The 24,922-nt window shown below is 39.1% G+C and overlaps 1 protein-coding gene across 10 annotated transcripts in view; it reads left to right on the top strand.

Annotated features, from left to right (window-relative positions):
• Positions 1 to 24,922, top strand: part of FHOD3 (formin homology 2 domain containing 3) — a 409,609-nt gene that overhangs the window by 275,781 nt on the left and 108,906 nt on the right. For 9 of the 10 annotated variants that reach the window (XM_064443292.1, XM_064443290.1, XM_064443289.1 and 6 more), the window contains exons 7-10: positions 1,107 to 1,218; positions 7,404 to 7,498; positions 13,936 to 14,079; positions 16,430 to 16,668. In XM_064443292.1, coding sequence (XP_064299362.1) covers positions 1,107 to 1,218; positions 7,404 to 7,498; positions 13,936 to 14,079; positions 16,430 to 16,668 — 590 coding nt within the window. Of the gene's footprint in view, positions 1 to 1,106; positions 1,219 to 7,403; positions 7,499 to 13,935; positions 14,080 to 16,429; positions 16,669 to 17,947; positions 18,035 to 24,922 lie in introns of all 10 variants that reach the window. The other variant, XM_064443293.1, reaches the window with a different exon arrangement.

The raw sequence follows: 24,922 nt of genomic DNA, 5'->3' as shown, positions 1-24,922 counted from the left end.
AACTTAAAAAAACTGTTTTTCTGGAGCTTGATTCAATTGCAGTAGATGGGAAATTGTGTTTCTGGGACCAGCAGCGTATCTCCTTTTATTTGGCTTTAAATCTCTGATTTAGATTGAGGATGTAACAGATTTGACCTAGAATCAATTCTCCTAGTAAAAGTCCTCTCAGCTGAGCATGTAGAGCCCTGCCTATTAAAAAGTCATTCTCTTTCATGTCTCCTTTTATTAAAAACTCCAAATATTCCCTTAAGTAAAGAGGGTTTTATTCACATACCTAGTCATGCCAACCAAGTTGCTCAAAATTCTTACTCAAAGCTTTGAAAATTACCTAATAGTCAAATGGTCCTTTCTGGAAGTGGAACAGCTGTGATGAAAGTGATAGAGTTTGGCTATTGATTTCCAGTAGGTCTGTTATATCGATGCCAAGTCTCTGCTTTCACACTCCTGGGGATGTTCAAAAATTAGTTTGAAAACTTACAGGCAGAAAGCTCAGTTCCGGTAAATCACACATTTTGTGACAGGATTGGATAGCTGGAGATTACACACGCTTTCTCCCAAGTTGTGTAAATAGTGACTATCAACATATTTAATTATTTAAGGATTAAATATTGATATTATAAGAAAAATAATAGAACGAGAAGAAAATCATCCCATCATACAGCAGTTTGACAGCGTTAAAAGCTCACAGTGAAAGCGAGAAATAAAAGTTGTGTTGAGAAATAAAAGTTGTGTTGAGAAATAAAGGAATATATGTGTTCTTAGCTCAGTAGATTCTGTGTACATCAGGCTTTGGACAACGACGTTGGGGATATGCGTAGGTGCACGCATAGGTGGGATGTTCAACCTTTTATTATGTGTGGCAGTGTTATGCTTTCGTTTGGATTCACTGACTAGTAAGACTTCCCCAGGAGAGCACTGTCCAGTGAATGAAATTTTCAGCCAACTGGCTACCTTTCATGTTTTCGGTCCCGGCACAGTTTAATCTCTTCCGTTCATGTGTTACTACCAGGTCTGAATTGCTGTGCTTGCATCTTGCCCAGTGTCATGTAGCACATCTGGAAATGTTGTGGTTTGCTGAATGACAGGTCACGCTCTTTTCTTTCCAGTTCCGCCTGGTGGTAAAGACAGCGCTGAAGCTGCTGCTGGTGTTTGTGGAGTATACCGAATCCAACGCACTGCTTTTAATCCAGGCAGTATCTACGGTTGATGAAAAGAGAGGTGAGTAGCCTTATTTAGGGGGTGCAAAATCCCAGAGCCACTGAGATCAGGGTGGCATTTCTTCATTGATTTCAGTGGTTCTAGGGTTGCTGCCATGATGTCTGCTTTATGCAACACACCCTTCATTTCTTGATTGAAAACGTATATTATGTATTCATGTAATCCAAGATTGTTTTGAGCTATGGATTATAGTGGGAAGGTGAAGAGTGAAAAGCCGAGGAGCCCAGCTGTTTCCCTGTGCGCTGCAGTCATTGCCCCCTCCCTGCACCCACACACAAAGTGAGCCCCATTGCATCTTCCGACATTGGAGGCTCCTCGGGCCAGGCTGTCTTTCTGCTTCCTTCTGAGAAGCAACAGTCTGATTTAGAAGAGAAAATGATATCTAATCAGTGTAATCCCTTTGAAGAGAAAGACGAGGTCAGTAATAGTACAGGCTTTATAGTAAAAGTAAAACCATCTGTTGTTACATTAAAATAAAGCCCTTGAGCAGATATTATACTATGAAATCTGTTACCCGTCAGGCTCATGAAAAATACTTGAATATGTATACTGTATTTTTTACAAATAAATAGAACGAAAATGGTTCTTTCTTGTTCTTCCCGCAAAGCCATTGCTAAGCTCCCAGGGCATTCTCTCTTGATGCAAAACATTCCTTTGCCTCAAGGAGAGTTTTTGAGGTTGGGAGAGCCATTGTTGTGGTCTCAAACACATGGAGGTTGAAAGCAAGATCCCCTCTGTGGAGCAACTGCCTCCATGCTGAACTTGTTTGAGTGACTTGATATGGTAAAAGTGAAACAAAAAAAGCTGGGGGATGGGGAGAAAGGTGGTGCCAGAAATAGGAGAAAGTAGCCAGGTTTTGCTTTCAGCTATCAGCATTAATGTGTTGAAAAGACTCCAGAAAAACCCTGAATTGTCTCTTACAGCAGGGGAAGAGACAGGGGTGATTCAAAAACAGTGTAACACTTTGAACGTTGGACTCTTCAGGTTGGCTTTCTGTTTTGAATTAAAACCAATAAACCTTACAGTGCCATAAGCAGAAATGCAATTACAATATTCATGTAATTGTGAGCGCTATGATTCATTCTTACAGTCACCCTTAGTATTTCTTCAGCTCTCGGAACTTGCTGGTATTCTCAACATGTTCAGATTACCATCTGTTCACATGCTAGGAAACCTCATTAAAGAAAAGAAAGAGAAAGGAGGACCCTAAACACACTACCACGTGCTGTGTATTCCCTTCTGTGTCTGTAAAACAGTCTCAGGCAAACATTTACATTCCCCAAAGTAATAAAACAACTTCAGTAACAACAGAAAACATGTGGGAAAAAAACCTGATGCGTGTACTTAGATGGATACTTGTTAGGAGCATGAGGAGAGGGTTTATGGGAATTCTCATACCTGTGGGTTGGCGGATTGTCTCATGAACTCTTGCAAATACCTTAGCCCCAAATACGCAGTTTTCCTTCCTTTCTCTTTGTTGTTTTTTTTTTTATTATTATGAAGCAGTTATGCTTAGCTACAAAACGGATCATTTTTTTCCTTGTTTTAGACTTAGTTCCTTTTATAGGTCATCAGTGTAATAGCCCTTCACTTCTGGCTGGGAATGTGCTACATTTTAATATTTATTTTGAACTTAGTGCCTTATAACTGAGGACTATCTGTCTTTAATGACTGATTTAATGGAACAGAAACACAGAGGAAGAAAAAGCGATGTGCCTTTTCTTGAAACATTGTCATAAATCTTGCAGGTATAAAATTAAGTTTAGCACTGCTTTGAAAAAAGTCCAATGTTTCATGTACATACAAGGTGATGAGATATGACATAATTCCTCAACATGTGTACCACACATGATTAACGTAAAGAACCCCATAATAATTCAGCTGGGTTTCAAAGCGATCCCATCTGTGGTTTCTATGCAAGAATACATTCATATGCAACTTGAAGTACAGAGATCCGTGGAAGTGCCACCTTTATTCTCACATACAAGCAGACTGTAAGTGAAGAACTGGATGGCCCTCATCATATAGGAAGTAGCTTCTAGTTATACTTCCATCTAGATCCCTCTTCCCCCGCCCTTGCTTGTTTCAGAGCCCCAGTGGAATTTGATCTCTTTTCAGTTTAAGCATACCGGGACTGTGCGGGCTCTGGAAAGCAGAGCTAGCATTGCACTCTGCTGTCTGGGGCCGCTTTATCACCAGCATTTTTTTAGGACAGAGGTTAAAGCTCTGTGACTGACCTGGACACTGTCACATACCGTTTGTGAATTCTGACTTCTTGTTACATTATTTGTTAATGGCTCATGTTATCAGTGTCTCCACTTTTCCTGCCATTTTATACATAGTTAGATATCCAGTAAATTAGCGTAGGTGTGATGGAAGGCTGTCTGTTCACACATATTTGAATAGCCAGGAGTACAAGGTGTTGAGATCTTTCCAAAAGTATTAATATCTTTCTATCCTATGGTAACTAGAGACAGGCACTTTGTGAGTTGGTGACAGTCCTCATGTACAGTTCTGGCCTGACGCAAGGCTTTTCATGGTTTATACATAATGTGCGTGTCCAGTGTAGTTGTGATGTCATGATTTTGTGTAAGGCATTGATTTTTTTTTCTGAGATTCATATGTAAAAGCATTTAAAGGGGAAACTGAGAAAACACTGAGTCTTAAACAGTGAGCAACATTATTCAACAGACTGTATTAATTTCATACAGGCTTCGTTCTTGCGACTCCATAGTTCTCCGCATGTTTATGCTCTGTGTGTGACTACTTGGAGTGCTATAGTAGCGTCAGAGTTGAGGCTCCAGCCTTCGTGTTGGAGTGGCCACGATAATGAGCTGTTACCAGTGACAAGTTTGTGAAAGGCAGTCGAGCAGTTCTCCTTTCACCCATTAGAAGGCAGGAGAACACACACAAAACTCAACCTCTGCTGTTTTACTTCAGTGAGCCTGTTTCATTACTCCCATCAATTTTGGTGAGAGTCCTACGTGGAAGTCATAGCCTTATGGGAGCATCCTGGTCTGCTCCCAGAAGAATCGCTGGGATGCTGCATCATCATTCTTTTGCACCATCATTCTTCTACATCACGACTGGGTGGAAGAGGCAGGCTGGAAAGTAAACCTTTTTGAGAAATGGCAAGCGTAAATGATTACACTTAATATTTTTAAAAATAAACTCTGTAATATGCAACTATTAAATGGATTTACATTTTTTTACTAGAAATACATATGGATTGCCACACCTAGATTTGAGTTCAGGTGTTTCAGGATTTGATATATTCCGACCATTACACAGAAAATGGAAGCTGTAGATTTTAGCTCTGCATAATAGTTTCCTCAAAGGTTCCTCTTCATCTATAAAAGGAGAGCTTTTAATATTCTCCACAATACAAATAGCCTTTTAAAGTAAAAGGAAAAATATACATCATGTTTTTCATACCTCTTGTATGAGCGTCATTGTTTTACTACAGCAGCCAAAAAGTTTAGAAAAGTAATCAATTTTTTTAGTGTATGATTTTCCAAGGTATTTCACAAAGTTTTTCTATGCAGCTTGAAATGCAAATGAGTTTTTTCACTATCATCCTATCATTAAAAATTATTTCTTTGAAAATTATTTTTTTCATGTAGACTGTAGTCTGTGGTCTCGTCTTCAAGTTGGTGACTCTCCAGGAATTTGGAAATCCAAGCTCAGGGCATGAGAGTGTAGACACCTGCAGACACCTGCTCGAGATCTGCCCATATCCCATGCTGGCCAGGTCATAGGTTGGAAACTATAGGCTGTCATTATATATTAGCAAGGAATATTAACCCAAGTATAGTAACGCAGAAAGTTCATGGTGCAACTTCCACACCAGAACTGCCTTGACTGCAGGTGGGTAGATGGCCTTATGGTTATTTCCATGTTCACTCCTTGGCTGTTCAGCTTGAGGTCATAATGAGGAAAATAACATTTGAAAAGAAAGGTTTAATCTGGTACAGATTGGAGTAGCTCTATCCAAGTCATTGGTAGTACTGCCTCCTCTTGATATTGGTTAGAGAATAGATGAAGAATTTCAGATTTAAGGCCGGATCTTGGAAATTGCCTGAATTGAATTGCAGCCCCTTAATTAAAGCCTTTGAAAGATGGATGAGCTATTAGGAGGCTGCCTTAATAGTAGGTGTGCCTGATTAACAATTTTTAAAAACTGTATTCTGAAACAGAGAAGCAGCACAAACAGAAGAAAATTACATATCGTCCTTGCAGGAAAACAGCCAGGTGATCCTGAAAATATTCTTTTATGATAATGGAGAAGAATCAAGACATTCAGGGAAAAAAAAAATTCAAACACCAGCATGCTGTCTTTAAAAATCAGAACAGGATTGTTCCAATAAGAATAAAACCTGCCTGCGAAATAAAGGCATGTTTTGCTAGAAGGACTCTCACTGAATAATACAGTGTGGATTAAATAATTAATTTTTTATGTTGTTATCAACTCACTTTTTTCCAAATAGCATTCTTATAAGTCAGACTTGCATGGTTTCCCCATTTTGTTTCTCTTTCTTATTTTCTTCCATTTTTATTTTTCACTGGAAACCACAGGAAGACATTTTTGTAGTGAGGATATCATTCCTGCTGATCATATATCATTTGTGAGCTGAGTGAATTTGTTCCACATGTCTTTTGAACATTTACTGCACAAAACGTCTGGTAATGTAGAGAATCTGGTAAAGAGGTGTCTAGTGTATTTTCATTACAGCCCTGTATTTGAATTAGTATTTAATTAGTTACGCACATAAATACATTTGGAGAGCTGAGAGTGAATCCACCCCTCCTTTGATTTTGCTTGAGATAAGGAAGCTCTGATTTATTATTCAGTAGCAAAGATCAGAAAATATCTCAAAAAGAAGGGAAAAGAAAACACAAGAAATATTGCTGTCTGTGTGTTCCTTAATAGACAGGGTTTTTTTCCATACAGTGTGCTGCTATCGCCTTGAAAATTGAGATCCTTGGTTAGCAGAGATTTGATGTCTGTGTAGCAGGTTATATATATATATCACCATGAATAAACAAGGGCCGTTATCACTGTGAGGGTAATGCAGGGTTTTAACACTGGGGTCACTGATCAGTCGGCAACAGGTTGTGGTGATGAAACATCTGCATTTTACTGCCTGACTATACTCAAACTATTGTTATCCCTATAGTGTTTAGGGGATGTGGGCTGTTGGAACACTGCATTTTTCCCTCTGAAATTCAAAGACTCTTGCAGTTATGCTGGTGTAGTTGAATAGAGTATCTCTAGGTTAGCATTAGCTTTCTCCTTCGTCTTCCTCACCTTTAACTTTACTCTAAACAAAACACAGAGTTGCAGTCTTTCATTATTTACTTCAGTTTCCTAGATAAAACAGTTACATGAGGATTTTTCTTTAGTAAATGCAATGATTTGCCTTTTAGCCAAATGAAATAGGAAGGTTTTACAAGGTACCTTCCACATAAGAGGTTATCTTGAGTCTGGCTGGTGTTGCCTGTCTGATGTTTTTGGCACAATAACTCACTAAGCCGCTTGGGTTTTGGCATCAGATAATCTTGCAAATGCAAATCAGGCAAATACGTCATAACTAGAAGCACAAATTTTTATGTTACTTAGTGGAAAAAATGACAGAAATGTGCCTGAAAGTTCTGTAGAGGGGATTCTTATTAAAATAATTTGAGTAAGAACCACAGCAAAAATCTTTTCCCCTCATTGATCATTTATTTTATTCAAGACACACAGCCTGTAATTTGAGAAAAATATGTTTCTCTGCTGCACTGTTTTGTTAACAGGACTTATCTTAATGCAGTGTAACTCAGTAATATCACTAGGAATGTAAGCATCAAATACACTGAGAGAGAGTAGCAGATCAGTTTTTGTTGAAGATTTATCTAAGCCTATGTGAACCTATGATAGGTGGGATAAAATTCCTTCTGCCTGATTTTAGAAGTTCACTGAGAGTCAAACTGGGCTAAGAAGAATTTCTTTGTCATCAAGTGAGAGAAATTGATACCTCTGGGGAAAGTCGACCTGGCTGTAGAGGAAGCTGGAGACAGCTGTCCTTCGTCTTGATCTTCCACCTGGCCACATCATTCCACCTTGTGCCACCTCTCGGGTAAAAGTTGATGCTATAGCTTTCCCTTTTGATCACCATCACCAGTGGTTTCTGCTTTTCCTCTAGGAGCCAAGCCGTGGTCCAACATCATGGAGATCCTGGAGGAGAAGGATGGGGTTGATACCGAGCTACTGGTTTACGCAATGACCTTAGTTAACAAGGTTTGTTTACATAGTTGGTATAACTGGTGGAGATAATGTTAGTATTTTCAATTGCATAATGATCTTCCCTGTTGAGAATATATGACAAAGGAGACTTGTCCCACAGAAATTGCAGGACAAGCTGTAATCAATCAGCACACTCTTGTTATTTGTGCTACAGTCACCCAGAGGCAGCAGCTGGGAGCAGAATTGCTATTTTGCTAGATGCTGTGCAGAAACATGTTATGGCACGGCTCTTCTCCCAACACTGACAGCATCGTGCAAAACAAAACTCAGCAAACTAACTGAACACATTATCCAAGGGGAGAAAGAAAGCAAGTGCTGGTGAAAAGATCACACACTCTCAAAGGCTTGCATTGTGCACAATTTTCTTGTTCAGATAATTTAATTTTTTTTTTTTTACTGCAAACCAAATATGATGACTTTAACAGGTCTAAGTGCTAGTAAGAGTGTTTCTGCTTAAAAAAAATTGGGTTATGTTTTTTTCTTCTTTCTTTGTATTTTATTTTGTCCTGTGTTACAAGTAGTAGTTCTGCACGATAATCAAATGTTTTCCACAGTACTCACCTGTGCTATGAGGAGGGAGGAAGTAAAAGGCACGTAAAAGACATTTATTAGTGTAAATTCCTTGGAAATTAGTGCCTAGTCTTAAACAAACATTAGGGTGACTAAAATTAAACATGCATTTTTTGAAGAGCACAGAAGATCAATGTACTACTATCAAATCAAAATAACAATGTGGTTTATGATTATACTCAGTAGACCAGAGTATTATGGAATATTATTCATTATGTTCATTTAAAGATCCCGAGTTTGTCAGTGGAGGTCGTAAATCAAGCTGCCGGCTTATTGTGCTCATGGCTATGTGGTTGGGGCTGTGGGTTGCTTTTGTGGTTTTTGATAAAATAATTTCTTGATGGCAGATATTGTCCAGCAAAGATGCCTGAGAGGGTCTGACCTCTCCTGGTGACATCACCGATGTTACTGTACTTGTACTTAGAGCCGCCCTTGCTCCTGCTTACATGCTAGCGAGGATCCTCTTGGCCGTAAAAGACTACTTTGTCTCGCTGATATGCTCTTTCTGAAAGGCATCACCAGTTTCACATGATTCTGTCTGCAGCTGCTGTTAAAGCCAAGGCAACTAGTTTTTAACTTCTCAGTTTTACACCTTGTTGTTTCACGTGCCGATTCCTCTTTATGAGATAATTCTCTTCATCATTTGCGCAGTTGCAATCTACCTGGTGTTGGACAACTTCAAAAATTTTGTTCTATATTGACTCCTTTATTATCCTATAGTTGATTCCTTTAGTCTGAGTTTTTCAGTACATTTAAAGCTATTCTTAGGAGGAGGTAGTTCTTTAAAAACACACTAAAAGCATCTCACAGTCAAGAAGCAAGGCAGTTACGAAGATCAAGGAAGAGAGGAATCCCACAATGCCACACTTATAATTATGATCTGGCTTATGGACAGCTTTATGATGTTTTTAATGGGATTTTTTCATGATTATAGAGAAAACAGCAAGCAGCATGTCACAGTTGTAATTTTTTCCCCCGCAGAGAATACAAAGAAGGCTCAGATGGTTTCAACTTCTCTAGGCAAGGAAATGTCAGAGTTTTCAGTGCAGGCAGAGTCCTCATGAGGGATTTATCTTAAGGAAGCATACTTCTACTCCTTTTTCTTTTTCCATGTATACATTTGCAGGCTGTTTTCCTTCTTGCTCAAGAGCAGAAAACACATCTGCCCGGACATAAGAATTGCTCCAGTCTCCCTCTCTTTTGTTGATGCTTAACCAGTTTACTTAGGCTAACATTTTGTTAACCCTCTCTTAATTTGGGGGTATTTAGGCTTTAATGACTCTCTTAAATCAGATTAATCCCAATGCAGATACTTCCGGTTATGTAGAGTTACAGTATAACCTTTGTTATCTTCCTTCACTTAGTTCCTATGATCTGTTAGATCTTATTCTAACCTCTACTTCTCTACTTTCTTCATTTTTATTAGAGGTCCGTATGAATTAAAGCCTTTGTGTTTCCTTTATATGTATATATAAATATATTTTTTTTTTTAAAAACACTAATCAAATTCAGAAAGAAAATTCTATGATGCATTAAATTTACTAAATTAAATTTACTAAATTTATTAAATTAAATTATATTTACTTGCTATAAAACTTCTCCGTTATTGAGATTACACTGCAAGCTTTGTAGTTGTAAGATTATTGTTGGTTTTCTTTTTACCTGTATTTCATATTGCATGTTCTCTCATATCACACAATATTTTTTAAAAAGGTAGAAAAAATAATTATGAGGTATATAAAAATTAATACATTTTTATATAGTCAGATTAAGCACTGAATGTTTTTTAGCAGGTCCAGTGTAAGACTAGAATTTAAGCACCAGCTTCCAGGCCAGTGGTTACCTGTGGGAGCTTAAGAGTACCACCCACCAGCGGTCCATCAGCTGTAGTTAAAAAAATGCTGTTTCAGGCCAGTGTGATGTTAAAACAGCAGCTGGCGCATCAGTTTTTGGTGACCTGCCTTAAGAACATGGCAACTGCCACACTGGAGCAATGATCATTTTACATCCCGTCTCTGACGTTGGCCGCACCAGATGTTTTAGAAGTTGCAGTTCCTGGGAAAACACATATATGAGAGATGCTTCTTCCCATCCAAAAGCAATTGAAAACTTGGCTAATGCCCTTAAGCGTGTTTATTTACATGTAGTGTTTTTCACTATAGCATGTAAGGTTTGGCTAATGTCTCTCTGTCTAGTGCATGGGCCCTGTAGTGAAGCCCAGCCTGTTGGATGTTTAGTAACCACAGCAGTACTCTTACATTACTGGGACTTGCATGTAAAGCATTGCACACCAAATGGACTTTCTGTTGTCTTTGTCCTCTCTGCACCACTGCTTTATACTGTGATTGCTCTGTAAATGACAAAAGGCACCATACTTATACTAGCTGGTATCAGCCAGGGCTACACATTTTAAAAATCACAAATAAAGAGAGCCTTTCAGTCTGAAGCGAGGCATAGCCTAGCACTAATTTACATACATCAGGTTCTGTTCAGAAACGTAACTGAGGATATGTAGTGATAAGAATATTGTGCTATTACCAGTTGAGTATGTTGGCTAATCAGTTTTATCACTTAGGAAAACATTTTGGCTGTTAGACTCCCGTAAAACACTTTTTCTTCTATCCCACAATACAACTTCATTAGTTGTGTTGCCTTTCTTTCCATTGGGACTGTTACAGTTAGGACTAGGTAAAATGTATTGTTTAGGCTTTGGTAAAAATGTCGTTAAGAAGATATATTAAGCTCAAAATTCTCGTGCTGGGGATTTGGTTTTAATTTAGTTCACCATTCCAAACGCCTCCACCCGAGAGGGAAGAACTCAAAGCCGCACAGGCTTTCCCACAAAGGCTTGGGAAAGCAACTTGGAAAATCATGCCACAAAGATAAAAATCTTAACTCGGGGATGTTTCCTCAAACCAAAACTGGATAGAGGCATAGGAATGAGTCTTGACGTTCATGTTCATGCTTCCTTTGTACACCTGAGTTCTGAAGAGTTTCAGATTTTAAATCCCAGTTGTGGTCTAGGCTAGCGGTAACGTAACAAAATTCAGCAAGCGAACGACAGAGTATGGTTTAAACACGCTTTTCCAAGTGGCTAAATTTTAATTCTCTAGAAGGGTTTTCATTTTGTAAGGTTCAGTCTTCAGAGCAGGAGGTAATATTTGGGACTTGTATGTGTGTTTTGATATGGGAGTATCATTTTGAACTTAATGTGGTACTCAGGAATGAGCAAGGACCGTGGAAGGATCTGCCCAGTTTACAACCTCTCCTCTGCTGGTTGCAGTTTTTGTTTCCTTTATAAGTGGACGAGGAAACTGCGGGCCCACTCTTGCTTCTATTATCACAAGCCAAAATTAATCAGTCATTTATACAAGCACTTCATGTCCGTTGCGTTAGTTATGGCAAAAATCTTTCTCCTGAGCTAGATTGAACTGACCTTGTTGTGACACCAATGGTGCCCTTTTGCATCCTGTTTTATGATGTTAGAAATTGAATTTGATACGCATTATCCAAAAATGGATCTGTGAGTTTAATGACAAACCATGCCAAGGAAAAATATTTGATTTCTATACTTGAGAGTTCAGTTGCCCGGTTCTGGCCACTAGCATGCAATGAAAATTGGATTTCCGCTGCTGCGTGATTTAAAATTATATTAACCACTAAAAGACTGCTGACAAAAGCACAGCTGCCAGTAAATAGTACCTTATGCTGCTGTTTTCCTTGTCTACAGCCTGCCTGACTTCAGATTTTAAAAAAGCTATACTTGAAGGCAGGTGCTCTACATATCAACATTAAGACCATTTGCTGATATTTTGAGATGTAAATGCTCAGAAGATCTGCGCAGAAGATCTGACTGGTGGTCCACCCTTTTGCACATAAGATATCCCATCTTATTGTGCCTGAAGACAGGTGCCTCGTAGCAGCAGCACTCATAGCTGCTGCCTACTTCTTTTATAAGTAGACATTTCTCTTTCATAAGTAAGAGAAAGCCTGATAGACACCGTTTTCTGTTATAATATTTTCATATCTGTATTAAAGCTACATTGAATTTATAGTGTGATAGCTTCATCTGCTGAATCCTTAGATTTCTACTCAATGGTAGGTGTCAGTTTAGGAAAGAACAAAATACACATTATCTGTTTTTCAGCCCTGTTCAGGAAAATTTAGTTCCATGGTCTTTGGTGGGTCTTAAATGGGCTTAAATACTGTCTTGGACAGAGACAAATTCTTAATTAGAGCCTGGACATACAACACTGAATGTATAAATCTAACAGTTCATTAGTGTTCGTGCTAAGCATTCCTGTAGCAATGGACCTCACCAGGCATCAGATAATAGTCCTGTAATGACTGAAGATGTTGCTGTGTTGTGTTCAGTTAAAAAAAAAATTAAATTAAAAAGTAGCTTGGTGGTGCATATTTTCCAGTGCCTTATTTCACAGGAAGAGGTGCTTTAACAGGGCAGGATATGTCAGCTGTCTGTTATTATTCACGTAATTCAAATCAACTTCTCTGAGTATAAAGATTCTTGGTATAGGGAGGCAGGCCAGAATGGCTGCTTTTTTCTGCACTCTGCTGCTCAGAGCCGCTTTGGAAAAGCTGGGCTCCAGAGAACCGGTATTCTCAGAGCACAGTTCATCCCATCCCAGGCATGAGAAGATGAAACTCTTTCTGGAGAGGGCCTGGCTTTTGCATGTGCTGTCTCTGTCTCTTGCTCTTTCTCTCCTCTCCTCTCGTGGGAGTATAGATAAGTTACTCAGGTAATTAAATAGGAGGAGGGATAACTACTTGAGAATAAGCATCTCTCTGGTGAGCTAATCCAGAATGCCAGTGTTGCTTCCACTGTCCTGTGTTTTGTAGAAGCAGCTCTGTATAGACTGATTCTTGCCCTCTTCCTATGCGTGACTCTGCAGTAAAGCTGTGAGTGGCTCTCTTCGATCCCTCTAGATGCCTACACTGCAGTGGCATACTGTGCTATACAGGGTATAATGCAGAAGACCACCTTCCTTTTCTGTTTTCTGAATTCACCAAACAAATGGGAAATGGCTATGATAACAAAAGTGCTCTCTTGAACATGGAGCAGGTGCCGTAGAAAGCTCTGAACTCAAACAGTTCATTTTCAGTGGCTGTTATTATTGGCCTTCTTTATTTTCTAGCATGCAAAAGCTCCTCTGCAGTGTCGCTGGTAACAAGTACCCCATAATCAGGAATTAGTAACCCTTTTAATGTTTTATAGGAGATAAGGACTCAGTGTACCTTTAATAAGACTTTTCAAGTTGAAAGGGAGGAAAGGAGTCGATAGCCCTGTGATATAAAACAGTTAGTGCATTGGGAGGATGACCTCTGCTGCAGGTGTGGAGGACAGTAGGCACATGGTGCAGGATATTTCCTGCTGTCCTGACATCACACAGCTGTGCATTGGACTTTTTCTTCTTTGGGCCAAACTTGGAGGAATCAGTAGGAAATCAGCTTCACTGTTTTCAGCTAAACCATTTTTTTCTCTCTCTTTGCTTTTATCCCTGTGTTTGATGCTTTAACATTCTCTGTTCTTTAAATCTGTACTTCAATGAAACCAGGAAGAATCCAACTGTGTATTTTAGAGACCCACATTTTCCATACTTTTTTGTACGAAATAACAACATTGATTTGTTTTGCCAGTTATTCATTTTTCTACACAGTGTGTAGAGTTGTTTGTTAAAAGCTCTGCCACTTGTTTTTTATTTTCTAGCAGTGTCTCTAATCCCACATCACGGGTTTTACTTTATTGAAATCATGCACAGCACCACTTGCCACCCGCTTTTAAAAACCTTTGTTTAATTCTTTTCAAAACAAACAGATTTAAATGTTTTTCCTTTGATTCTTAGACGCTGTCGGGGTTGCCAGATCAAGACTCTTTCTACGACGTGGTGGACTGTCTGGAAGAGCTAGGCATCGAAGCTATTTCACAGAGACACTTGAACAAGAAAGGAACAGACTTGGACCTAGTTGAGCAATTTAACATTTATGAGGTAACATAACATGCCCTGTTTTATGCATCTTACAGCTTGTGCAAACTTCAAAGACGAGAGGAGGGGGGAATGTAACCTAGGTGAAATTTGGTTATCTATTTTATTTTAAAAGAAAAACATCTGGTTGCTAGAAGTATTATACACATTCATATATGTGACCTGATGCAACATAGCTGCATTTAATGCAAATGCATTTTGTGCTGAAACTGGGGCATACTCCAAGGCAAACCAGCACATTTACTATCCTCCTTAGAGGCAGTTTTGCCTGCAATTAAAACTTTCTCAGACTGCTAGGTACACATCCTGAAGTAAGTAGGAGTTCTTTCCATGTGCAGAAGTATTCAGCTCGTGAAAAAGGTTCGGCTGAGCTTAGCTCCACAAATACCGCTTGTTCTGCAGCTGAATACCCAGCAAGTCCTTGTTTACGAGTTTACACTGGACCAGGTCCTATATAGTTTGCAGCAATGGAGTAATGAGTGACTGCATATTCACCACCTAGGTATGAAATAACTCCTTCTGACATATTTCTATGTAAGGGTAGGATAGCCAGTTTCTTAATAATTAGGCTTTTTTCAGGCTTCGAGAAGTGTTGGAGCAGGGCGGTTTAGGCTGCAGTTAATGTACATAAATGTGGATTCACGCTTTGGTGTCATGAAATGAAATTGCTTTATCTCTGGCCAGGTACAGCAAAGGATTTGGTAGATTTGATTCTCCATTTTCTTCATCAACTCTATACCTGTGTCACTTCACTAACTTTAGCAGAGTCAAGTTTTATATACAGCAGTTTGCAGGAAGAGTCAGGCCAAAACAGGAACATGAGAATGAGAGGGATCCATGTTCTTTCTTTTTGTATTGTCAGAGGCATCAGCTCGTAAAATCTGTTTAAAAAGATGATCATTAATCTGAAAAGCAGGTTTTCTTGTGCATGCTCTGCCTACTGAAAGACTTGATTGCAAAATTAGCGGTTGGCTTAGCTGGTTACCAGCTTTCTCTTGATGACCAGACTAAATTTAGACATGGCCATGCACATTCTTTCCGTTTTTCTGCCAATCTTGTTCTTTATCTGAAAAATCTCTTCCCCACTGAAATAGATTTTACACCCTAAGCAGAGATATCACACTCCTCCCTGCCTTTGTTTTGTTAAAGTCACTTCTGGTAAGAATTATCAGAATAACAAGGCTAATAGAAACAAGAAGATATGCATTCTTCTGATCACCCACATTGCCCTCTTCTGTACCTTTGCCTCTTTGAATGGATCTTTCTCATGTAAAGATTACTTCAATGTAATGCTGCATTTCAGATGAGATCCACCAGTAACTTTGTTGTTTCTGCCAGTGATATCTCTCCTTACGTACCCTAAGGTAGCACTTGCTTTGTTTCTGTTAGAGGCACGTCACATTGGCATGTCAACAACATGCTGTAGTTCAAGATACTAGGTGCTGCACCCTTATTTTACTCTTCTGCTATTTCCAGCTGATGAGCTTCCAACCTGCAACAGAAGTTTCTCTCAAATGTCATTGTGGCTATGCTGTTCTGAGCATCATCCTTTTCTGATATTATCCATATGTTCCTCTATATTGACAGGGCTTCTGAACTGGCAGGAAATACTGAATTTTCCACTGAAAGGCATAGGTGAAACTAATTCTGCTAACCTAAAAATTGGGAGGCTTACAGGAGACGTGCAGTCAGCATTTTTGTCTTCTAATCTGTGTGGTACCAGTTCACAGAAATAGTTTTGTTTGTTAGGTTCTTTTCCTTTTCTTTTTTCACTTTGCAGGGAGATCAGTAAAAATGGAGATTTTTAAGAGGAATGCAGTCACATATGCATCTGCTGATCTCTTCCTTGTCTGGGAAGAAAGGATGTCACTCTTCTAAAATACTTTCTAAAGTAGTAGATGGTAACTTCCACTCAATCATTACAAGTGTCATGTCTGAACATGAGGAAATGTTCAATCAGTCAGTGCGTGAGAGTTTTTTCTGTTGATTTCTCTAGAGCCAAGACTTCACCTAAGTATTTTGGAAGCAAATAAAGAGAACTACATGTCCAACACTGCTCAGTTTCCTTGAAAATTAAGTCCTACATTTAAAAAAAAAAAAGTGGAGATATATAAATATATTGTTACAGATCCTGTAGTGTTCTATGCAAGGTGTCAGTATATAGTTCCATTATTAGAGTCGCTACACTGCACTAATAGATAGACAGCAACTTAAAGGGATAGCTGTAGAAATGGTGACACTAATAGGAGTTAATCATGTTGAGATAAAATAAATTTTGAAGCCTCAGTGTGAAGACCTGTGGTACCTAAAGGAACTGTGTCAGAAGCCTTGCCTTTCTGCCTTTCTTTCTCAGACGACACTGAGGCATGAGGATGGAGATGAGAGTGCTGACCCCCCTCCCAGTGGGCGCAAGGACCGGAGAAGGGCCAGTCTTGGTGTTAGTGAGCGGAGGGGGTTAGAGCGCCGACGGAGCCGCAGGCACTCGGTACAAAATGTCAAAAGCACTTTATCGGCCCCTGCAAGTCCATGCAGTCAGTCAAACCCTAGCTTCAAGCTAGCCCACGGACAGCACGTTGAAGATCTCAGTGAGAGGTAAGTGCGTGAGCTGAGGAATAATCCTTTCTTTTCCTCAATTACTTTCCATTATATTCTTTGCACCATATTAATCCACCAGACTTTTGTTTTCCTTTTTCCCTCTTTCCATTGAATTTAAAAACTAAAAAAGAGCATATTTAATGTTAAAAAAAACCTGCCACCAACAAGAAGAAATGGATTTGTAGGTGACTTGATTTATCTACATAGGTAAGTTCTTTAGAACCATCTACCTTAAGTAGATGGACCCAAACCACATGAGGTAGAGCACTTGATATGGGAACTAACCAAGGTTAATCTCATCCATTGACATATTTTATATTCAATACAGCGACATAATAGAAGATTGTAACAAGGGCATAGTCACATTATGCAGTTTTATTTGGTCTCTATATGTTACAACTCATTCTTTTTTTTCCCTTTTTGCAACCAACATTCCAGCACAAATTTTTTCCTTTGAGGCTACGCTGTAATAGAGAATGTATATAATGTTTTATAATTAGTGTAAGAGAGACAGTAATGACTAATTGAGCAGCAGCCTGTAACACTGGAGTCAGTCAACGCTAATGTCATTGCCAGTCCCAGAACGGTTGGCTTGGGCTACACATGCTTAGGAAAAAGGGAGCTGCAGATCCTCAGCGTGTCTGACTGCCTCACAAGAGGGCTGGAATTAATTTTGTCTAAGTCAGAGGTCTGATCGGCTTGCCTCCCTTTGATGTCAGTGGAGTGCAGCAAACACTGCTAGGCCTTCAGTTATCTAACGTATTCTACATGCCTGAAATTTCAGCCAAGACGAATCATGCTCTGAAACTGGCTGTTTCTTTCTGTTGACCATAAAGGGAATCTGGCTGACTGGCTCAGGTGAAGATACATACACTGCAGATAGCTAAAGCGGGATACATCTGTCATCCCACAGCTCAAGGTGCAATTTGCAAAACCGAAGCATGCTCCATGAAGAGCATGTCCTGTGTTGTTTGTAATGGATGGAAAGTTCTTTGGAGGTTTCTGTTGGTTAGCACTGGATGTGAACTTAGAGCCTTAAAACCCTGCACTACATGTAAAGCAGCACTTCTTACAAAGCAAACTGAGTTGACTAAAGCTTAATGCCTTCAGGCAATATGAAAATATAAGACTCCAGATAATTTAAACAGTAGTTGCATGTTGTACACCACATAATGATTCTTTCCTTCCCCCACCCCGCCCCCCCGCCCCTTTCCTGTTGCATTTGGCAACACATTCATGCTTGTTTTCCATTGCCTTCTGTTGGCCGGGCCTTTAGTGAGCTGGAGGCTGAGCGCCCCGTGGTCTTACAGGCTGATGACAAGGATGACAGTGCATTTGAGGCTGAGTTTAAAGCGTCTTCAGTGTGAGTACAGCTGGGGACTTCAGCCGCTCTGCATGTAAAGCCTTGCGCATGATCTTGGGCCCTGCTTCATGACTTACCAATGTGATTGAGAATCTGTACCTAAGAATGTGCAGCAGATATCATTGATATGTTAAACTGATAAATTTGCATTAGAAATAAGGGGATGCTTCAACTCTACAAAAATTGTTGATTCTTTTACTGTAGTTAGACAAATACAAGTTATGTGGAATAACAACTGCTACCAACATGCTTTCTCACTCTTAACGTTAGCTTCCTAGCTTTATTTTGCAGTCTTTGGTAATTCCTAATGAATTCGTGTTTGAGCTGATTTTTAGTATCGGGACAGTAGAAACATGGCAGGTTAGTTTCATAAGCTCTTTATTTTTTCACCAGCATAGCATAATTTCAATAATTATCTTCCTTCTCTGAAAAGACGTCCGTTTCTGCTCTGCATCCTCCTTGAGGCAGACATAATTTAAAGCATAATTTAAGTTTAAATCCAAGAAAGAAATCTTCATTTAAGCATTCAAATTTAATCTCATGTTGCAGTTGTCCTTGGAATCTTCTCTGCGAAAATAAATTCTCTTCAACTCCATTTGTAATTTCTAACTTGCTCACCTGCTTCCCTAAGGAAAGAGGCAAATTTATGTAACGCTGATCTTCACTCTGCGTTTTAGTTAAATGAAAATCCTTTCCCCCCACTCCCATTCTGCAACCTTCTTAGCAGGTAAAGACAGGGAGTATTACTCGTAGCTAACAAATCAGGTTTTTTTCCCACTGAACATTACGGACCACAGAATATGTTTCTGTACCTGAAGACACAAGTTCGATGCCCAATGGAATTTTCAAAGTTGCCATAACAAGAAGCTAGTCAGCTGTTGGCTTTTCTGTAAATCCCACTGGGTGTCTGGTAAACAAGTGTTTCAAAAAAACTGATTCTGTCCTTCACATTTTTAGTCTCATCGTCTACCCAAATCTGTAGTTATGGTAGGAGGAGGAAAACCAGCCTTCCTGCTTTATCATATCCCAGTGAGTGTCAGCTTTCAGTGAAATAGTCCAGATGAAGGCAACAGTATCTCTACACCTGATAGCTAAACTGGGGCAAAAAAAATAAAGTGAATGCTTCATGGCTCCTGTTCATTCACATTTAACCGGAAAAATAGTGAAGTTGAATGACTTGTACAAAGTTTTTACACATCTATGAGGTTTGAACTAACCTTAATTGGAAAGACGTTTTTCTCTCTGCATTGTTCCTGCTGGAATCAAGTTTTCAAATTTGGCCACGTGGACTCTGATGCAACATATTTATTGGTTTACAGGATTTTAATAGAGTATCGTAAGTTTAGGCATTGCTGCACTTTGTAATGAAATTTTAAAATCACATTTTAAAATATGATGCAGGCATTACCTGGTTTTGTCAAAAGAAATGCTTATCCATCATTATAGATATCCATCATTATCATCATTAATGTTGTAGAGGGGAATCTGTACAAATGGATAGAAGTTACTTATTACCTCTCTAAACTGAAAGTAACTTTTGTTCATCCAGGAAAGATCTGCCTTCTGCTAATGACCACCTTCTGGTTCATAATCCTAGTCCCTCTCAAGGAAGGAAAAAACTTTATTGCAAAGTTTTGCAGTGCTGTATTTTCTGAAAAATAGTCCGCAAAATGGATTACAGTCTCTTTATTCCTTCACTACATTTTCTTTGCCAATAGGAAATGTGTAACAATATTAGTTATAATCTTATTGTGTTATTCCTGCTGGTATCTAAACTCTGTGTGTGGTTGCAGATGTCTCTGTCTGGTTTTACAGTGGACTAGCACCATCATGTTCAGTGAAGTTGCTTCTGATGGACATGGTTAGAGATCAAAGTCACACTCTTACGCTGTACTAAGTTCTGTTTTGGGCAATACTCTTGGTTATTTTTGGACTTCATGACCAAAATCAGTAGACGGTTCAAGCTCTTCCTCAGCATTCTTCTTCCCACAGTATTCATGTTTCTTTTCTTTCTAACTCCATCAGCTGGTTTGGCAGTTACTTTGCTTTTGTTTACCACATCAAACAGGTTGTCCACAGTCATCTGCTTTTTGTCAACCGATAAGTCTTCCAAAAAGAGAAAAATCCATGGTGCCGGTAAAACAAAAAAAGACAATATTGGCCAAATTCTGTTCTGTCTCACAATGCTCTGTATCCAGAAAAGCTGTCTGAAGTCAATGGGGTTGCTCTGATTTACGCCAGGCTAATTGAGAGCAGACTTTGGGTTTTGAGCTGGGAAAAGTTGACCGTAGATGTTAAGGGCAACCAAAAGGAAAACTTGCAGGCCTTTTTCATTGATTTGGCAACCTTCTTCCAAACTAAATGTATTGCTTTTTCGCTTGTGGTTCAAAACAAATAAAGACCTAAATCTGCTTTGTGTTAAAATAATTTTCATGGAGAGTAAAACCCAGGCTAATGTGCCTGCTACTAAATAAATAAATAAATACCTTGATAATGACTACTAACTAAGAAAGACTGAAGGTTGACTTAAGGATACGTAGCTGCTGCGGTGTACTTCAAAATGCCAGTCCTGACCACCAGCGGGTTTGCTTTGCCCAAAACTTCTTTCTTTTACCATGATGGCATAGAGCACCAAAAAGCCTGGGGGGAACATCAGTCCTGTTAACATGACATTTGAAATGCTTCGCTGAGGCCACCTCCTAAGGTTTTCTGCCCTGGTCCAAATTGAGTGCTCTCAATCTGTGGTATAGCATGCTGTTTCTTAAGCAGTAGACATTTACACAAATTCTTCCATGTTGGTTTTTTTCCTTTTTAAAGTAAAGCTAGCTTCTTCCAGCCACACAATGGATAGAGACAGGGAAAAATATAAAGAATGGCACGGGACTTGCACATTCTCATCTCTCTCCCTGGGTGTCCTATCAGAGCTGTGTCAGCCAGACTTAGCAAACGTACTCAGAGAAGCTTCTATGAGATTTAAACTGGCACCTCTAACAGCACTTGAGTGAACGGCTCTGTCGAAGCTTTGTGGAATTAGTTACAATCAAAGACTGAGGTTTATAAACTTGTGAATAGCTAATATTAGGTATTTACCTCACTTTACTCTAGACCCTCTGCTTTCTTCTTCTTTTTCATAGCTTTGCTTTGGTTTATATCATCAAAAATCGTGAAAGAATAACTAGGATAGGTCATAAAATAAATACTGTGTGTGTTCATCTGGAGATAACCAGGCTGTGGTTAGGACTTCCTTGTCAGTATTCCTGTGTTTGAAACCTAACAAGCAGAAGAGCTTTCAGCCATCTTAAGAACCCAGCAGAGCAGAGCCTGCATCCTGAATCAGTGACCGAAGCTGGATTTAAGAAGCTATCTTTTCTAGACCGTGGGGCTAAAAAGGCATGAGGAAGACCAGCTGTTAAGGTTCATCTGAGGCTTCCAGACTTTTCAATCTGAAGAAACTTGGTCTTCAGCAGAACTGTATTGAGAAGGGAAAAACAGCAGAAGACCAAACAGGGAGTTACGTGCTAATGAGCTGTGCTTTTGTTAGGGTCCTGCCTGGAAGGCTGTTAGGACTCTTCCTCTGACCAAAGAGTAGCACAGGGAATTCCAGAGTTTCCTGCAAATTTCCAGGCTAGTTTGCACAGTGCTAACTGGGCTCAAGGGCTTTCACAGCCTTCACAGACCTAGAAAAAAAATTGGAAAATTGTTTTCTAAATAAAGGAAAGCTGTGCTGAGAAGTCATAAGGATCTTTTTGTTAGAAAATACATGTTTCTGATGCTTGAGGATTGCTGAGACGCAGGAAGAGATCATGACACTATTTTGGTTTTACCAGAAAACAAAGAACACAGCTGAGCCTATAATGCTAAGCATTTTTTCTGCTTAACTTCGGATTCCTGACGAGTTTCTAACCAACGGCACAGACCTTAGTTTGGCTATTATGCCTCATTAACTGATTATTTAAATTGCTTCATGTAGAGCCAGGCCTGCAGGGGTGGTTTGTCCAAAATACAGCTGAGACAACTTTTATTTTATTATTATGATTTTCCATGTTTTCAGACATCCTAAACCATAACTAATCTTTGATTTTTCTCTAGCATTTACTATGGCAGAACTATAGTTTTTGTCGTGATAGTGACTTTCCACTACGCTATGTGAAATATTTTGATTATGTAGATGCTTATGGCTAAATCAAAGTGCTGGTTACAGTAGCGGGTGGGGATTTTTTTATTTTAGTTAGGATGGGTACATTCCACATCTCTTAGAGTTGCCGCCTGTGACAAATGCGGTGAGTGGTATGATAGGTATGAGACAGCAAAGTGGGGAGACTCAACACCAGCATTTAACACAGGACTCAGGCTGTGATACAGATTATTAAAGGCCCAGAGGAGAAAAGAAATTAATTTACTTTCATTGCTGTAATAGAAGGAAACAAATGTATTTTCTTCCTAGACATTTATCTCTCATTCATGGTTTTGGATATTTAAAACAACTGAGACATGAATCTAGACAAAGAAAACATCTGCAGGTTAAACACACAGTCACATATCTGTGGATATGCTAAGGATCTCTTTAATGTGTATACGCATGAGCTGAGCTACCTAGCATTTCGGGGGGCGATTGAAATAGAATGGCATATGATCAGTTATGGGGGAGATATTAACTTTTTTTACGGTTTGGTCGGTATGGGCAAAAATGGAAATGGGATGTAAAAGCAGTGGGTTTGGAAAGAAGATTTATCCATGAAATTAAAAGGCTTGTTGAGGTAGCATCTGTTCACAGCATCAGACCTTTATTAGTCTTTGACAACAGTAACATACATAGTCTTTGACAACAATAACATACAAAATCTGATCTGTTATTTTAGGTTTGGAGCAGGGAGGACACATTTATTTCTTTTGTGCAGGTAGGGTTTTTTGAAGCATGAAGTCAAGCAGATTGGAAAGGAGAGAGAAGAAAAATGTGAAATTTGTGATATTACTTTTTGTAAGAATATCTTGGAAACTCCTGTAAGGAATGCAGTAGGGGAAGAGACGTGAGACAGGTTAAGAAAAATTTTATTTCTCCGTTGATGTATAGATAGAGATTGACCCAATAATGCATGAGCAATAATAAAAAAGTATTTAGAAGTTACAGCTTAATTAGTATCTCATGTACCAGCCCTATTACTGTCTCAGGTTGATACCAGCACCTCTTATCTGAATTAAAATATCTCTGTAGAAATGTCAGGTTTTGTAATAGGGATACTGCTTGCTGTTTGTGGGTCTTGCTGAAAGGAAATGTTTTATACTTGGTATACATGTGGAGTCCGGTTGGCAGCGCTGTACTTTGCTGTAAAGGTAATGGTAGATTTTCCCTGTTCGAATTTCAAGAGGAATGAAGAAAGCCGTGAAACCTAAATCGGGTCATAGCTGCATGGCAAATGAAAGCACAGTACAACTTAGTTTGACTTTTTCTTTTTTTTTTTTAACTTTTTTTTCCACTGTGCATTTAGCTTTGGTGAACTACCTGAAGAAATGTAATGTTGAACCAGGATGTGAATACATTTCTCTGGAGGTCCATAGTAGTGTCTTATGCGCTTGGTTGTACACGCGTTAGAGAGTTCACCTCCACAGTGTGTGTCCCGGTATTTGTAAACATGATCCTCTGAGGCCAGGGAAGTTTTTTTACACCTATAATGCCATGGGAGGAAAAAAAGACAGCAGTTTGGCAGGATGCCATTTCCAGATCTCTACCTTTGAAGTAAGGGGCAATAACAGTAACCTTCATGTGTCAACCAATATGCAGTTCCGAGCTCTGAAAATACCGTTTCTTCTCTCTTTCTGTATATATTTCAGTATTTATTGCTCCTAAAGTCTACATCATGAGTGGAATTTCACTCATAAATTGAGGACAATGGCAAGCAATTGCAAAAGAAAATAAAATTACATCCACTGTGACTTGTAGAGATCTCTCCTTGACAGAACGTTTTTCATTTTCTGTTTGTTCACCTGTGAGGGTTTCAGAGAAGCAGCTTTCCATGTGCTGTCCAAGAGGTAGAACAGGTCAGAGGTTTGAAGCAGGGAGAGGAACAACCCTGAAGGAAAAATTTGTGAGATCAGCTGTAGAATTTAATTTAGAATAATATTGTGGAATGGCTAACGGTGATCTTATTTCACTGAATGTGGCCTGTCAGAGGCTGCTCCTCTGAAAGGCAGCAAAAGTTTAAACAAAAGTGATTGAAAGAAGCTAAAGTGAAAAAAACTTGACTTAATTACAGAGAGAAAAGGAAAGAGAAAATTCCTCATCAGCAATTAACAGCACATAGGGTGATTTTCAGAGAGTGTGGGAATAATGGCTGATAGCTTTACAATTCCCAGGTCCTTTCTCCTCTGGGTTGCTTCATAACTCCAAGGCCCCCTTTTTCACTGAAGTCCAGTGTTCACATTTCTTGGGAATTTCTATATAATTCTGTGGGTGGTCGCAAAAGGCTCAGAAGTACACTTAGGGCCTTGTCTAATAACCTGCAAAATTAAGAAGGAAATACTTAGTAAGGCTTCGGTAAAGGTTAAATGAGCCCTACATGGATGGGAGTCATATACCAAAAGGGAGATATTTTAATGTGCTGTTATCTCATGGATTAACTTTTATGTGCATTGTATGTGCAGACCATAATGTTGGTAGCCTAATTATGGCAAGACCATCCTTTTTCCTATTGTTCTATTCAAACATTAGTGGTCAAATTCTTCCTGAATTAAAATGATTTAAAGCATATCTTACACTTTTAAAACTTCCTTTGAAACCAACCAAAGCAGAATGTGTTTTTGTGCTCATGCTTGTTTTCTGGCTTTGGGTTTTGTTGTTTTTTCCTTCAGCACAGCCTTTGATTTTTCTATTAGATGTATCTTTGGGGTGGT

Source organism: Phalacrocorax carbo, chromosome 2 (genome assembly GCF_963921805.1).
Source record: "Phalacrocorax carbo chromosome 2, bPhaCar2.1, whole genome shotgun sequence".
Classification (NCBI taxonomy): domain Eukaryota; kingdom Metazoa; phylum Chordata; class Aves; order Suliformes; family Phalacrocoracidae; genus Phalacrocorax; species Phalacrocorax carbo.
This window is presented reverse-complemented; position numbering and strand designations above follow the sequence as displayed.